The 18,064-nt window shown below is 37.6% G+C and overlaps 1 protein-coding gene across 1 annotated transcript in view; it reads left to right on the top strand.

Moving 5' to 3' along the window:
• The window catches only part of TNFRSF19 (TNF receptor superfamily member 19), a 93,048-nt gene that overhangs the window by 68,119 nt on the left and 6,865 nt on the right, over window positions 1–18,064 (top strand). The window contains exons 7-10 of the mRNA XM_006083600.3: window positions 8,566–8,730; window positions 9,421–9,546; window positions 13,435–13,537; window positions 14,350–14,749. Of these exons, the coding sequence (XP_006083662.2) occupies window positions 8,566–8,730; window positions 9,421–9,546; window positions 13,435–13,537; window positions 14,350–14,749 (794 nt within the window). The remainder of the gene's footprint in view (window positions 1–8,565; window positions 8,731–9,420; window positions 9,547–13,434; window positions 13,538–14,349; window positions 14,750–18,064) is intronic.

Raw genomic sequence — 18,064 nt, 5'->3', positions numbered from 1 at the left:
TGAACCTTGAAAACATGATGCTAAGTGAAAAAAGATGGACACAAGAGGCCACATAATATTGCATGATTTTATTTATATGAGATATCCAGAATAAGCAAAATCCATAGAGACAGAAAGCAGATTAGTGGTTGCGAAAAGTGGGAGAAGGAGGGATGGGTAGTGACTGCTTAATGGATATGGGGTTTCTTGGGGGGGGTGATGAAACTGTTCTGGAATTTAGTGGTGATGGTTCACAATATTGTGAGTATACTCAATGTCACTAATGGTAAATTTTATGTTACATATTTTAACTGCAATTTTGCAAATCTGCCCAATTTATTATTATTTATTTACTTATTAGTTGTGTAAACAAAAAAGGCTCATTTAGGAATAATATTTCTATCAGTTATTGAAAAACAGACCACATAGTTTTAAGACCAAAGTGTTTAGAATGAAAAGAATTAAATGATACAGACTTAATTTTGTATGTTCATCCAGTGCTTGGTATAAAATGGATTAAAAAAATTAAACTATTTTGTTTATTGGCAGACTCTTTTGTGGTACATCTGGAATTCATATGTTGAGTGTTACCATAGGTATTTTTGTTTAACCAGTTTAGATTAACAAGATAAAGCTTGCACGATAGAACTATATGCTTCCCTCAGTAAGACTGCAAGGAGTTCTTTGTTAATAATTGTCTTTAATTAAAGAACATGGCTAGAGTTAGATTTTCAGGTTTTAATTTTGTTAAACCTTTATTCGACGTGGCCTTTTTGTTGGTGATGGTGGTGATGGAAAAGCACAAAAAGCAATGGGTTGAATTGTAGTTTTCTTGAAACAAATATAAAAGTCAAAGATAAAATATTTTACTGAAAATTATTAGAAAATGTCTCAATCATATGCTTTTAGTCCAGAACTAAATGTTAATGGAATTCCATGTGCCAAAATATGGAATTTTAACTCATCAATGAGTTAAAATGCTCATATTTCCAATTTTGTTGGTGTTTCCAGAGGGATATGTGATACATCAAGAAACCTGATGTGATGTCTTCATGTGTTAAACACTGATGAAAACACAAGGCATTGGTGAAATCTCAAAAATGGAAGTTCAGACAGAAAGCATAATTAGTTCATTTACAACTTGTGCTTCTCTACTATGTTTTGATACTCATCTAATTATACTACATTGACCATAAAAATAACATTTAAAAAAGAAATTTTAAAAGTCATATGTTATTTTTCTTTGCAACAGCCTCTTTAATCATGGGGGTAAGACAGACTGAATTTGTAAAGCTCTATTTGTGTTTTAAATTAGGTCAAATTATATTGTATATGTTAACTAATTAACTAGAGTTTATTGGCCTGTACAAAATAAGAACCACTAATCATTCACACTTTAGTATAATTTTTGCTCTAAATGGTTGGAAAGAGTATGGCATAATTTATGGGGGAGGGGCGGGGGGGGGGAAAGAGCATAAGTTTTAGAGTCAAACAACCCAAGATCGAATCTAGATCCAACCACCTGATGTCATTTTGAAATGAAAAAAGTATTTATAGATATGTACAGACTTCTTCATCTATGGAATCTTTACCATAGGGATTATTGTGACATTTTCAAAGTCAGTATGTAAAGGCTGGCCCCTGTAGGTGTTTGGTATATGGTAGTTGTTATGGTATTGATGATCATTTGTATAACTTTCCACAAAATATAATTATAGGCTACTGTACTAACAGTTCTCTAGAGGCTCATGGTATTTTATTCATACTTCTGAATAGTTTTAAGGGGAAGAGGGTATGTTTAAAGGTAGAGTTAATATGCCTAATTTGATAAAATGATAGGAATGCTTAATTGTTCCCTTATCCAACTTGCCTAATAATCCATTTTTGAAATTTATAGCAAAGCAGCATTCTGTGGAAGATGAGATTGATCTCCAGAAGGTCCTCCCCTTTTCTAGGTTCTTTGGTAATTCATTATAAATCTGCCATCACTATGTATGCATTGGTTAAATAAGATTACATTTGGCATATAATAACTAAAAATAAGATCCCTTTGTGGATGGAATCCATAAAAAGGCTAAATAGAATTGATTGGGAGAAGCTAAGATTTTTTTTAGTATTCATTCCCAGGCAAAGTCTATATATTGATAGATCTGAGCAAACATTGCTTTTTCATCCATAGTCAAATTAACACTGTATAAAATAAGTGCATGCAAATGAACCTGTTATTTGCCTCAGGTTATTTCCATCTGTACTGTCCTACAAAGCCAAAGATGGAAGACTAGAAGAGAAGCATGCTTTGAGCATAATTTTATCTTTTAAATATTTTAAATTAAATTTATTGGAGGTAATACACCATCTGTATATTGCATTGTGTGTTTACGACCCAAAGTCAAATTACATAATTGCATCTGATTGTTTGAACAATTCCCCATTAAATAAATTTGTTGGAATATTTGGGGTTTTTCAGTTGCTTTCAAAAACATTAATTTATTTAATCATTTATCAAATATTTATCAGGCACCAACTGTGTGCCAGGAAATCTTGTACTTATTAGAAGTACAAAACTGGCCCAAATCCTTGCCCTTGTGGAACCTATATTTTAGGGAGGGATTCAATTGGTTAGAGCAAAGACTGGGCTGTTGTAATAAGGAAACCCCAAAATATTATAGCCTCAGTAATATAGAAGTTCCTCTTTCCATTCAGACAGTCCAGCCCATCAGCCTGATGGTGCAGCTCTGCTGCAGCACATCATTGAGAGGCCAAGTTTCTTTCTCCCTGTTGCTTTGCCAGCCTTTTGATATCTTTCTCATCTGTAGAATCAAGATTAGGCTGCTGCAGCTTCCAGCTTCCATCTCACAGTGAAGGTGAAGTCTTGGGCAAGTAATTTGTACCTAAATTGGAGATGACACAGGTGCTATACTCATCACTTCTGCTTACCATCCCTCCCCCATCATTCTCTATTGACTCTAATTTAGACATATTACCATACCTAGCTGCAAAGGGGGCTGGAAAATGCGAGCTCTTGCTGGACCCAGCTTAAACACAAACCAGGTGGATGTGTTGGGGAAGCAAGATGGATTCTATTATTCCCACCATAGGGGAGAATGACAAGAAGCAAACAAGTTAAATGTGTAAGTCTCATATGGGGATAAGTGCAGGGAAGTGAATAGAAAGCACTGGAGAGAGACGGTGATTTTAGAGTTTGGTGGGGAAACCTCACTAAACAGGTGACATTTGAAGCAGGACCTACAACAGTTGAAGCAGCAGCAGCCCATTGCACAAAGAGGTAATGACAGGTAGCAAAGATTTGTGGGAGAACTATGGGGTATTGGAGGGATAGGAAGAGAGTGGGTCATGATTGTAATGGAGAGCTCATTTTTGGATATGTTGAGTTTAAGACACATCTCTGTCCAAGTGAAATGTTCAATAGACTGTTGGATATATGAATCTACTGTTCAGGAAAGCAGCTCAAACTGGAAATATAAATTGCTAAGTAGTGAAATACACATCCTACTTCATCTTATTCTTTAATATGAAGGTCATGATTATTTCTGTGGGAAGAAATCAGCCAGACCATGAGAGAGATCATGGGACTTCTCAGTAGCTGCCCTGTCCAAGTGTATATGGAAGCTAGTTTTACACTGAGTTCATCAGCCCTAAGATAAATTTTCAGTGATTCCCGTGGTGGGTCTTGGTGTCTGCATAATGAGCCACTGTTTAATCTTCCCTGTGAGGAAACTGAGGTTCAGAGGTACAAAGTCTTGTTCATGGCCAGCGTAGAAAGGGGTGAGAGCCTCATTCTGGAGACCCATTTCCTTCCTCCCAAACCTGAACAGAGACCTACCTTTGTTAGAAGTATAGTCTGGAAAGAAGGACCTTTTGTTTAGCAGGTTTTTAAACATAGTCTGCTAGGTTGTCCAGACAGCTCAATTGGTAGAGCAGGAGACTCTTAAACATAGCCTGTTAGCAAGTTGGAATGGTTAAACATGTAGGGAGACTCATAGAAAGCAGAGCTATGGTTACACAAAGGGGGTGGCCCTGAAAACCCAGGCAGAGTGCACTGGCCAGCCTGACACTTCAGCAGCCATCTTTGCAAGCCTTTCCCATCTCTTTCTCTCTAACCAGCCCTTTCCAGATTCAGTTACCTCCATAAAATTTTCTCTCCTCCCACTTCAGTATTACTCCAACATTGCTCAGCGTGCCCATTCCTGGCACGCCTCCTCATGGCAGCTCATTATGTGACACTGAGACTCACACAGAGGCAGAGGGTTGCTGAAACTTTCTCTCAGGGCAGAAGCACTGGGGAAACCAGCTGTCATGCACAAGTGAACAGGTCTGCTGTCCCATGATCTTTCTGTGGCCTAGCTGGTTTCTCCCCACAGAGCCACAGATTTGAGCATATTCTTCACAGAAACAGACTTGAGCCACATTTTGCTTATTGTTATCTCCCAGAATGTTTTATTCTGTTAGAAGCTACATGCATCCATGGAACACTGGTCCACTGGAAAAGATCAAAAGGCCCTATTCCAGTTCTCAAGCAGTCTCCACTTTGCTGTGTAACCTTGAGCAAGTCACTAAAAGTCGTGGTTTCTCATCTACCAAATGAGAGTCAGCAATAACTGTCAGCACTTTGCCTCACTGGTAGGAAGGTTAAATCACTGAAAGTGTGTGAGCAATGTACAGATGTATGAAAGCACACAGATGTCCAGTCAACCATGTGGTCTGAAAACGAGTTCCTCTTCCAAGACTTTTCCATGACTAGTCAGAGTCCAATAACACAGATCTCTTCAACATATGAATCTCTCCAGCTACCTTCCAGAAGGGTGAAATGTGAGGAGAGCATCTCTGCTATTTGGATTTGTGTACCTCGTTACTCCAAAGGGTAACAGTGGACTTTATAACAACACTTGCTAAACTTTGCTGGTGACCTCTGTTTTCTTCTATTCAGATTCTCATTCAACGTACTGAATGACTTGTAGGATGTCTTATGTATAATAGATACTCAGTACCTCAGTTGAGCTAAGGAAATGTATAATATAAAAATGAACCTATGTCATGTATGTAATGTGATGTAAAATGTAAGCTAAGAAAACAGTTCTTACTGAAATAAATTGCCAAAAGGTAATGCTAAGATTATAGTGGAATTTAAAAACTTAATTGGTTAGGGTAAGAGATGCCTTTGTATTCCAGAAAGGTTAAACTTTCCAAGAATGTGAGTATTCCTATTCCCAGTTCTTCAGAAGTACGGTCCACATCCTAATAAGGTTTGGGGGAAATTCCTCACTAACATTCAGTATGCTGGGTGAACTGTGGACATAGAATTTAGTCAAAGCATGTGGGTGGGAAGAATCTTTAATCTCAATATAATTACAGCAGCCACAGGTCAGCAAAGCAATATTTCTTAGTTTGTAGCAGATAAACCTTTTTCTGAGGAATTCTCAGCAACATCTAAATTAACCAGAACTTAATAGAGTGTAGACACCACTTCATATAATTAGTACCAAGCTCCTCCCCGCCTTTTTTCTCTCTGCTTAAGTCAAAGAGAGAATGGGCTTTTAACAGGAATTTATGTGAATGAATTTCTGGGGTTGTTCCAAAATCAAATGGTAGGTTGGTTTCCTATAGCTTCAATTTTATGTCTCTATTGCTGTATGTGACAATTGAACCTAAGAATGATGAACCCATTTCCAATAAAAAAGATTATGTTTGCTATAAGTGTCATAAACGTATACATATAAACAAGAGCATGCATTCCAGAACTTGACTTCCCATGGGGACTTTCTGAGGGGGTGTCTGAGTTAACAAAGTGCCTCTTCTTATATAGGTGTCAAAAATTGAGTGGTAAAACTACTGCATTTTTCTTTTCATTTTCAGATGTACTGCCCAGGAAAGGCATAGAGAAAGGGGACTTATTTCCTTTAAAATTGATGTTATTATGGAAACTCTATAATATTGCAATTACAGTTGTAGTTTTCAATCATGGGAAAATATATATTAGCAAGACTTTCATGATTGGCGTGGGGAAATAAATCCTGAATCACAACCATCAAGTTAAAAATAAAACTTCTTGCCCAGCCGGTGTGGATCAATGGTTGAGCATTGAACTATGGACCAGGAGGTTACATTTCGATTCCTGGTTGAGGCACGTACCAGGGTTGTGGGCTCGATCCCCAGTAAGGGGCATGCAGGAGGCAGTTGATCAATGTCTCGCTTTCATTGATGTTTCTATCTTTCTATCACTTCCCCTTCCTCTCTTTCTAAAAATCAATAGAAACATATTTAAAAAATAAAAATAATTTGTTTTCCATTTGGGGGCATTTTAGTTTGTTTATAAGTCAGAAAGAGTTCCTTTTATATGAAGGTAAATAAGTTGACTAATACAGTTTAGAAAGATTTTAAACAAGAAGAACTTACAGGACTCTAATCATTAAATTAAAATCCCTATTTCGGTAAGGTTTTTTGAATATCTAATACTATGTTAATTGATGACCTTAATAGTTACAACATTGGTTAGAAGCTTTGATATCTTCAACTCACATCATGTATTATACTTCATTTTTATGACAACTAGAGCCAGGTTGTTTAAAGGAAAGTGTAAGCTAAGGGACCTGATCTCACTCCTGTAAACCGCCTTGCTCACCAACATAAATGAGATGGCAGTTTGCCACAACTTTCCCATTTGGCCCACATAATTCTTCTATTTCCCAAATAACTTCCCCTTCAATGAAGCCTACTACTTTACTTGCATAGGATATAAATCCTTTGTCAGTTATCTATTTGTTAGTGTTTATGATTAAAGATATTAACCATGTTCACAAACAAATATTCTTTAAAATGTGTGATTAGTTTATGATTCCTGTTTATCCAAGGAATATAGCTTATATAAATCCTGAACAAATAATTGCCTTTCCAGGTGGCAATAAGAAACTTTTATCAATGTGATTCAGAATTATTGAGCCTAGAAATACCAAGATTCAATGTTACAAGATAATCATTCCTGTTATATTTATGATTCAATAATATTAACCCAAAACATTCTCTCTGATTCTAGCCTGCAGCAAGGGATGGGGAGAAAGGTATCAGCTACTGAGTTGGCTTGCCTGTAGGTGCCATGTTGCATAAATACACATGCCAGACTTGAATCTTTAGAGTTTCAATGTCCATTATGATTGCCTTATGCAAATGTGACACGTGAGCACTTGAAATATGGTTGGTCCAAATGGAGATGTGCTGTCAATGTGAAATCACACCCGACTTTGACATTTTTATATAAAAATAGAGAATGCAAAAGATGTCAATAAGTTTTACATTGAGTGCACATTGAAATGATAATATTTGAAGATAATTGGCTTAAGAAAAAGAGGTTAATTTCACCTGTTTATTTTTCCTTTTTTAATGTGGATTCTAGACAGCTTAAAATTACATGAGTGGCGCATGCTTCTGTGAGGCAGCAGGGAGCTTCTGCTGGGTGTTGCTAAGGAGCTGGGAGCAACTGAAGGGAGCAAAATGGAGTCCCACCTCAGCTTAAGGGCAGTTACTTGGAGACAGAGAAAGCATAGCTGTCCCTCTGTTTAGGTTTCCATCTCTCAAATTCTTTTGAGGCTAGTTAAATGGGACCTCACTGAATACAGATTTCTAAACTGAGTTTGTCCATCCCAGTACCCAAAGATAAAGTGTCAACTGCGATCTTCATTGATACAATGGCTAATGTTCTATAGCACTGGGTACAGTGCTTGTTCTAAATGCTTTTATGATCACCCATTTCATCCTCTCACCAGCAAGGTGAGGCAGGTACTATTTCTACCTCTGTTTGAACAGATGTGGACTTGATACTCTGAGACATTAAGTAATTTGCTCAAGGTCACACATCTAGAAGTTGACCTGTACAGTAGGATTCCCCGGATTTCGGCCCTTAGCCATGATGCAGTACTATCCTCGAAGACAAAATCTCTTCTTGATGCTTTTAACACATTAGTATGCATGCCTCTCCATCATATAACAATGGTGTCAGTGTTTTCTCCACAGCTTAGATGTTGTTCAGTAATGTAACAGCTAAGATTTAAAAATATTTACTGTGTCAGAAATTGGGGACCTAGTGTAAGGTCATGAATGATCCAACTTCTTGTTTTTCCCTAAAGTTGCCCCCAAAAGCATACCATAGTTCAGTCTATTTTAAAATGTAGGTAGCTTGATTCCAATGAAATAAATATGAAGTACCTACTATGTGCCAAACACATTGCCAAGTACTGGGGACACAGAGATAAAGATGATAAATTCACAAATGGTTCTGGTCTAGGGAACCTAAAAGCACCTTCCTGCAATACAGTGTTGAGGCTTGTGTGTTGTGGGAATGAAGGAGTAGCACATTACACAATTTGGGGTTCAGGGTGGAGCTGTAGTAGTCAAGAAATCTTCTAAGAGGAGGGAGTGCTTAAGCCATCTTAACATACCTCCCACTAGTTCCTGGGGTTTGATTTATGTTGCATGAAGACCATTGTTAATAATGACAGCTGAGGTCAGTGTACTAGTAAGTGTCTGAGTCTCTTGGGTGGTTGAGAGCACTGACTCCATTTGTTTGGTTTTCAGGTACCAGTAAGGTCAACCTCGTGAAGATCCCGTCCACAGCCTCCAGCCCGAGAGACACAGCCCTGGCTGCTGTTATCTGCAGTGCCTTGGCTACTGTCCTGCTGGCTCTGCTCATTCTCTGCATCATCTATTGTAAGAGACAATTTATGGAGAAGAAACCCAGCTGTAAGTTTTGAGCTCTTTCTATTTCTTAGCATTGGTGAAGTGCAATTATCATCATTGTCGTTTTCGTGTTCCACAAGAGACTTGAATAAGACAAGAATCAAGGAGCTGTTTAAGGGACAGAGAGCACATGAAAAGAGATCTCACAGTCTTTTGTCACAGTCTTTTTAGCCTTGAGGGAGCAGACTGATGGGTGGCAGAGATGTCCCTGTGCCACTAGGCAAAAATAAAAATTACTCTAAGTGCTGGCAACATAAATACTTTCCATTTCAAGCTTTCTTAACAAATTATTTCATACTAGATGCCCAGTGCACAAACTTTGGGGTCCCTAGTGGCTGCCAGCTGCTGGCCAGGTACTCCCTCCCTTCCCCTGGTCGCCTGCCACTGCCACCGCCGCTGCTGGCCAGGGCCTCCTGTCACCGCCGCTGCTGGCTGGGGCCTCCCTCCCTTCCCCCGGCTGGCCCCACCCCCCTGGTCGAACTCTCAGATGACCTCCTGGTTGAGGGGACAATTTGCATACTATACTTTTATTATATAGGATTTGTGCCTTCGTGTAAGAAGAAATAATTTAAAATGTGAATGATAGCCTTCTTTTAAAAAAAATACAAATGCTAGGATGGTACTTGTCTGTATTATGATGTCCTTTAAAGAGGAAATTGTCTTTACTGACAGAATTCTCACCCCCTCCTTTAGGGTCTCTGAGAGCACAGGACATTCAGTACAATGGTTCTGAACTGGCCTGTTTTGACAGACCTCAGCTCAATAACTCTGCTCCCAGAGCCTGCTGTCAGTGCCACCAGGACTTAGCCCAGACCTGTGGTAAGTTCAGACAGTTACGAATCCTTTAGGGAAACCAGAGGAATGACATTGAAGCTGCAAAGAACTGTTCTGTTCCTGTTTGTCCCACAGCTAGGTTGCTCCGCTTGGTTTCTACTTAAAGCTAATCTTGTTAAATAGTTATTCTCGCCCTAACCTGTTTGGCTCAGTGGATAGAGCATTGGCCTGTGGACTGAAGGGTCCCAGGTTCGATTCTTGTCAAGGGCATGTACTTTGGTTGCGGGCATATCCCCAGTGGGGAGTGTACAGGAGGCAACTGATCGATGTTTCTCTCTCATCGATGTTTCTAACTATCCTTCTCCTTTCCTCTCTGTAAAAAATCAATAAAATATATATTTTTTAAAATATTCTCCACCGTACTCAAATGTTTGGTGTGTGTTGTGCCACCTAAATATTAAGAAGAAAATAATGATCAAAATCCTGAAAGTTTTCAGCAAATTTGTCTTTGTTGTTTTGAGTCAGTTAATCTAAAACACTATCAACTTTTTGTAGAGGAGGACTTTGTGCCCCTTCCTTTCTAGTGGGTTCACACCTAAAGTTCATGTATCCACCTTAATGCCTTGGATTTCTTAAGGAAGAAGGAGGAGAAAGCTCTATGACAGGGTTTTCCACAAACCATAATTGCCTGTTAGGTTATTGACTGAAATGAAAGTTCAGGGAAATAATTCAAATGGGAATTGGTTTCTGATGTGGGCAAAATGGGCAAAGGTAGTACCAACTTTCTTTGCCACTTATTTATATTCATTAACACAAGGTTTCTACACTTACACTCCCCACTCCTATCCCCACTATAATGACCTTATCTCCTCTGCAAAGTAAAATTTGATGTGTCCAGCAACCCTTTCTAGAAACCTGCCCTAGCCTCCCTCCTCTCTCCTCACTTCCCAATTCTCTTAGCACCTTTGAAGCAATACTAACATCACCTTTTGTCTCATTCTTTAAGTGAAATGTATCCTGATGAGATGGACTTATTCTCTTGGCACTGTTTAATTTTTCTTTTCAAGAAATTGCAGGATTGAGCTTTTCGATCTAATATCTCATATGTGGCATAAGGAGTTTTCAACATAATTATTTTTCTACTGATCATAACTATATTCTATTTTAGGAATATATTTAAGAATGAAATGTAAGACTTTGTGGTGTGTGGGGATCTATTTTTGCCTCTGTCTACGCTGATAATAGACCCTTAGACAGCTACCAATAGCTACTGGATCCTCAAAATGCCCCAAGCATTGTTTCCTAGATACTGTACCATGACATTGACACAGAATCAGAGTGAGGGATAATTTCTTAAGATAGAAATTCAAATTTTAAATATAATAAAATACAGCATTGTACAAACTCTGCCTCACCTGAACTTCTGTCTGAAAAGAAAGATTAAATATATAGATAGCCTTGTTTCATGTCCTCTTAGAATGCTGAGCTTAATCCCCCCATGCTAATGCCTAGGTTCAGTACAGTTTTCCATTTAAATCACTTCCTCCTTAGTAACGTGCCTTTTTTCTTTTAACTTTTTATTTTAACATGTTTTTAGACTTACAAAAATGTTGAAAGACTAGGACAAAAAATTCCCCCATACCTTTCACTCAGATTCCCTAAATATTAACATTTATCTCATCTGACATTTACTTTATGATTTTTATCTCTCTCTCTCTCTCTTAAGTGGTGTGTGTATGTATATATATATATTCATACATGTTTTGTATATTTTTTTAAAATATATTTTATTGATTTTTGTATAGAGAGGAAGGGAGAGGGATAGAGAGTCAGAAACATCGATGAGAGAGAAACATCGATCAGCTGCCTCCTGCACACCCGCTACTGGGGATGTGCCCACAACCCAGGTACATGCCCTTGACCGGAATTGAACCTGGGACCTTCCAGTCCGCAGGCCGACGCTCTATCCACTGAGCCAAACCGGTCAGGGCTGTTTTGTATATTTTGCATATACACACACATTTTTGCATGTGTATATATACACATATATATACACATTTTTTTTCACTTGCCATTTAAAAATCATTTGCAGATATAATGTCCCTTTACCCTTTATTACTTTGGTGTTTATTTTCTAAGAACAAGAACATCCTCTTACATAAAGCATGCTTATTAAATCAGGAAAGTAACATTAAATCTATTGCTATTATATAATTTACAGAATATATTCAGATTTTCCTAATTGTCTCAATCATGTCCTGTGTAGCAAAAGAAAATCCCAGATAACACTTATTTATTTGTCCTATCTCTTTACTCTCATTTAATCTGGAATATTTCTTTAATCTTCCTTTGCGTTTTATGACAATATTTTTGACAAAGGCAGGCCAATAATTTTGTAGAATGACCCTCAGTTTGGGTTTTCTCATTTTTTTTTATGATCAGATTCAAAAATACCACAGAGGTGATGTTGTGTATTTCTCAGTGCCCCATATCAGGAGGTACATCTGTCTCATTTCGGTCAGATTAACTAGGGTCACTTTGTTAAGGTGGTGTCTGCAAGCTTTCTCTGCTACAAAATGATCATTGTTTTTGGTAATTAATGAAACTTCGTAGGAGATTTTTTGAGATTATGTAAACATCCTATTGCTTCCAAACTTTGGCCCAGTAGTTTAGCATTCTCTGATGATTCTTACCTGAGTCAGTCATTAGTATAATGGTTAACAATTGCTGGTTTTCTAATTGCATCATTCTTTCTACATTTATTAGTTGGCATCCTATGGTCAGAAAGAATTTCCCCTTCTTCCCATTTATTTACTTTAATTAGTGTGGACTAATGGACCCCATTCAATGGGTTACAATCCTTTGCAATCATTTATTTTGATGCTCAAATTTTCCTAGATTTGGCAAGTGGAAGTCCCTTCAGGCTCTTTCATGCTCATCTTATACTTTCCCTGATTGAGTCCTAGAACCAGCCATTTCTATAAGGAATGGGAGTGCCTTTTGCTTTTAAATAATTTTGAGAAATTCCACAGTGAGCATGACACATGTTTGTTGAGTTAATTGGTAGTGAATCCAAGTGAGTTCTTCATGGTCATAATAACACGTATTCAGACAGCACAAGGTGTGTCCTGTTTGAGAGAGATTCAGGTGAAAGTATGTTGGGTGTCTGTCTTGCTTAACACTGGTTTGCAATTGTATCTCAATATATTTTCAAAAGGGAAATATTAGTTTCATATTATTCTCCTGTTTATAAAAGTAAAGAGATAATCCTCATGTTAAGTTTGAATATACATAAACATATATGTACATGTAAATATATAATTACTTCAAGTCTTTTTCTCTATATTTATGTGTATCTTTGTATTTGCCTGTATGCTTTAGTATGTTTATGGTTTTATAAAATTAGAATTATATGTGTATATATAGAGAGAAAAGTCTAGCTGTTCACCAAATATTGACAGTGTTTATTTCTAGTTTATAGGGCTAAGGAAGATTTTTTTTTTAATTTATCTAATCTCTCTTTATATCTAAATTTTTTCTTCAATAAATTTAAGTGTACAGTTCAGTGGATTAAGTACATTCACATTATTGTGCAACCATCACCACCTATCCATTTCCAGAACTTTTCCATTTTTCCAAACTGAAACTCTGTATCCATTATACACTAACTTCCCATTCCCCCTCCCCCAGCCCCTGGCAACCACCATTCTACTTTGTCTCTATGAATTTGACTACTCTAGGTATATAATATAAATGGTTCATCATTTTTTTAAAAAGATAAAAACAGAGAAAAAAATTAAGACTCATATTCCCATTCCCCAAAAAGTTACCCAAAGGGGAATAGTTCAAGTTTCAAGAACGATGTTGAACTGGTATTAAAGAGAACATTCCCAGGAAAAGCATTATGCTTCATACCTCTGCTGTCTTTCCTAGGGCCTGTTCACTTGATCCCATCCTTGTGCTGTGATGACTCCTGCAGCATCGACCAGGTGACTCTTGGTTGCAGGGTGCATTCCCGGGCCACACTTCAGGAGAGGTAACTGGGTATTTTTTAAGCAATATAACTTCATAATCCTTGTGCAAATATGCATTACATTCATTTACCAATTTTCATGTGAAACATTTAAAAATGTTTCATGAGGGCATCACTTTTTAATATCATTAATGCCATTCTGGTCATTGGAGGGGGCATGTGTTTGGCACGAATTAGGTAAGTCTCTCAGGGTTACTAATATCCAATACAACATTTTTTATACTTTACCCTCAATTTTATTTTATCTTTTAAAATATATTTTTATTGATTTCAGAGAGGAAGGGAGAGGGAGAGATAGAAACATCAATGATAAGAGAGAATCATTGATCAGCTGCCTCCTGCACACCCCCTACTGGGGATCGAGCCCGCAACTCCTGGCATCGGAATCGAACCTGGGACCCTTCAGTCCACAGGCTGACGCTCTATCCACTGAGCCAAACCAGCTAGGGCCCCTCAATTTTATTTTTGTCTTATACTCATTATTTGTGACACTTCTGCCATCTGCAAGTAATTTTTAACATGTCATGTACTCATAGAATTTTAGAACAGCCTTCAAATTCAGTTAAGACCCAGGAAACTGCATGTTTTAGACATTGTATTAAGTATAACTACATTGATTAAAACGAAGTATATTAAATTTTAAAGTAATTGGAGGAATTAAGCTTATTGTATTAAAGCAAGTTTATAACAACTGGAATTCTGACAATAAATTGCTATTTCATCTAGAAAACTTGAAAGTATTGTTGGAATGTTGCTTTGTAGTCGTGGTTTTTCTCCCTATAGAACACTTAAAAGTCTTTTGAACATGTGTTCAGAAATGCAGGTCCGGTGGGAGAGACCATGCCATCTTTCTTCGGGTCCCTTTCTCAGTTCATCTGTGGCGAGTTTTCGGATGCCTGGCCTCTGATGCAAAATCCCATTTATGGTGATGATATCTCCTTTTGTGACTCTTATCCTGAACTCACTGGAGAAGATATTTATTCTCAAAATCCAGAAAATGAATCCTTGGATTCAAACAGTAGTCAGGATTTGGTTGGTGGCGCTGTTCCAATTCAAGCTTCTTCTGAAAACGTTACACAAACTACTGATTTGTTTAGATACAATTCACTGATAGAACCAGTGCGAACTCAGGATGCCCTAATTACTAGAAGCCAGCTAGGTCAAACAAGTGGGGATATCATTAACCGAACCACTCAAACTCAGACGTCCCTCCAGGTAAGGCAATGACTGATTTTACTGTGGACAAAGCATTGACTTTTGGAAGACCATAGGGAATGAATTCTGTTCCTACCACAATATGTGGGGGAACCTGATGAGAAGATTTGCCATCTTTCATAACTTCTGTGTGTTAAAGAAGAATATATACTTTTTAATTTTTTTCAAATTTATCTTTATTGTTGAAAGTATTACAGATGTTCCCTTTCTCCACCCCCCATTGACCCCCTATACCTTGTTCCAGCCTCTCCCCAGATCTTCCCCACACTATTGTTTGTCCATGGGCTATGCATATACGCATAACAATTCTTTGGTTAATCTCTTCCAGCCCTCCCCCCTTCCCTCTCAAATACCTCATTCTGTGGCATACTTCAATGTCTCTGGATGTTTTTCATTAATCAGTTTATTGTGTTCATTCGATTCCACATATGAGTGAGATCATGTGATACTTGTCTTTTTCTGACTGGCTTATTTCATTTAGCATAATACTCTTCAGGTACCTTCATGCTATCTCAAATAGTAAGAGATCCTCCTTTTTTACAGCTGTATAGTATTCCATTTGTGTAAATGTATGACCGTTTTTTTAGCACTGCTATGAACATAGGGATGCATATATTCTTTCTGATTGGTGCTTCTGGCTTCTTAGGATATATTCCTAGAAGTGGGATCACTGGGTCAAATGGCAGTTCCATTCTTTTAATTTTTTAAGGAAACTCCACACTGTTTTCCATAGTGGCTGTACCAGTCTGCATTCCCACCAGTGGTGTACTAAGGTTCCTTTTTTCTACATCATTGCCAACACTTCTTGTTTGTTGATTTATTGATTGTAGCCATTCTGGCAGCTGTGAGGTGGTACCTCATTGTGGTTTTAATTTGCATCTCCCTAATAATTAATGATGTTGAGCATTTTTTCATATGTCTCTTGGCCATCTGTATGTTCACTTTGGAGAAGTGTCTGTTTAGGTCCTCTGCCCATTTTTTAATTGATTTGTCTTCTTTTTGGTGAGTTGTATGAGTACTTTATATATTTTGGAAATTAACCCTTTATTAGATGTATCATTAGCAAATATGTTCTCCGGTACAGTGGGTTTCCTTTTCATTTTGATACTGATTTCTTTTGCTGGGCAGAAGCTTTTTAGTTTGATGTAGTCCCATTTGTTTATTTTTTTTCTTTGTTTCTCTTGCCCTAGGCATTGTATCTGTGAAAATTCTGCTACATAAGATGTCTGATATTTTGCTGCGTCTATTTTCTTGTAGGATTTTTATGATTTCAAGACTTACATTTAAGTCTTTTGTCCATTTTGAGTTTATTTTTGTGTTTGGTGCAAGTTGGTGGTCTAATTTCATTTTTTTGCAAGTATCTGTCCCATTTTCCCAACACCATTTATTGAAGAGACTGTCTTTACTCCATTGTATGCTCTTGCCTTCACTGTCAAATATTATTGAGCATAATGGCTTGGGTTGATTTCCAGGTTCTCTGTTCTGTTCCATTGGTCTATATGTCTGTTCTTGTGCAGTACCAAGCTGTTTTGATTACAGTGGTTTTGTAGTATAGCTTGATAACTGGTATTGTGATCCCTCCAACTTTGTTCTTTTTTTTTAAGATTGCTGCAGTTATTTGGGGTCTTTTTTGGTTTCATATGAAATTTTGGAATATTTGTTCTAGATCTGTGAAATATGCCATTGGTATTTTAATAAGGATTTCATTGAATCTGTAGATTGCTTTGGTTAGTATGGCCATTTTAATGATGTTAATTCTACCAATTCATGAACACAGTATATTCTTCCACTTGTTTATATCTTCTACTATCTCTTTTTTCAACATCCTATAGTTTTCTAAGTACAGGTCTTTTACCTCCTTGGTTAAATTTATTCCTAAGTATCTTAATTTTTTGTTGCAATGGTAAATGAGATTGTGGGGTTTTTTTAGTTTCTCTTTCGGATAGATCATTATTGGTGTATAGAAGAATATATTGTATTTTAAATTAAATTCTAAGAGTTTTCTTTTAAACTCACAGCTAATGTATAAGGCCATAAAGGGCAGCTACATTTTTTTATTCGTCTTTGTAAATCCAACTACAGTTGACTCTTTTTAAAAAAATATATTTTATTGATTTTTTACAGAGAGGAAGGGAGAGGGATAGAGAGTTAGAAACATCGGTGAGAGAGAAACATCGATCAGGTGCCTCCTGCACACCCCCCACTGGGGATGTGCCCGCAACCAAGGTACATGCCCTTGACTGGAATCAAACCCCGGGCCCCTTAGTCTGCAGACCAACGCTCTATCCACTGAGCCAAACCAGTTAGGGCTACAGTTGACTCTTGGACAATGTGGGAGTTAGGGCCACAACTCCCTGCACAGTAGAAAATCCAAGTGTAACCTTAGACTCTCCAAAATATTAACTACTAATATAGCTTATCACAGGGATGGCTAACAGTAGGTTTACAGTTGTTTGTATAGAAAATAACACAATAATTAATAAGTAATAATACAAGAATAAACTGTTTCCCATACTAACAACTGTAAATCTACTTTTGCCTACCCCTGTATTGACTGGAAGTCTTATCGATAATATAAAACATAGGTTAATATATATTTTGTATAATAGGGTTTATGTAGGTGAGAGAAAAGAAAATGTTATTAAGAAAATCCTAAGGAAGAGAAAATATACTTACAGTACTATACATACGTATTGAAAAAAATTCACATATACGTGAGCCTGCACAATTCAAACCCGTGTTGTTTAAGAGTCAATGCTACTTAGCACAGTGCCTCCTGGCTCCATTCCTGGTTGAGAGAGAAGAGTTAGTTATAGGAGAATCTTGCAAACAGTTTCTCACCTTTGTTCTTCCCTGTAATATTCTTATGCCCAATACTTAAAGGCACTTCATTCAATGTGAAGTTCATGAGAATTTAGGTTTCCTAAAGCTATACTTTTCCTTCCTCTCTGCTCTGACTGCCTGACCGGTTTGGTTGGAAATTGTCGGTTGTGATCTGAGACTAAATGCCGCATAAACCCTAGGTAAAAGGGTTTAAAATAAGGTTTGGGGAGATGGCGACTGCGGGCATACGGGTCTCTCTGGCATGCTGCAAGACCGGAGGCAGAGAAGCACTCAGGGACACCTGGGCACTGACCCTGCTTTTTCCTCCAGGCAAGGATGTGGCCCTTGCTGAGTTTGACTTAATGTTTAATATTTCCTTAATGTAAGCACATATATTGTTGGTATACATTCTTCCGGAAGAATGACGCCAGCCTTGAGTATGAAAGGGCAGAGTCGCAGAACAGTGAGGCTCCCAGGCCCCACAATACCAGC

Source organism: Myotis lucifugus, unplaced genomic scaffold, assembly GCF_000147115.1.
Source record: "Myotis lucifugus unplaced genomic scaffold, Myoluc2.0 scaffold_7, whole genome shotgun sequence".
Lineage (NCBI taxonomy): Eukaryota > Metazoa > Chordata > Mammalia > Chiroptera > Vespertilionidae > Myotis > Myotis lucifugus.
This window is presented reverse-complemented; position numbering and strand designations above follow the sequence as displayed.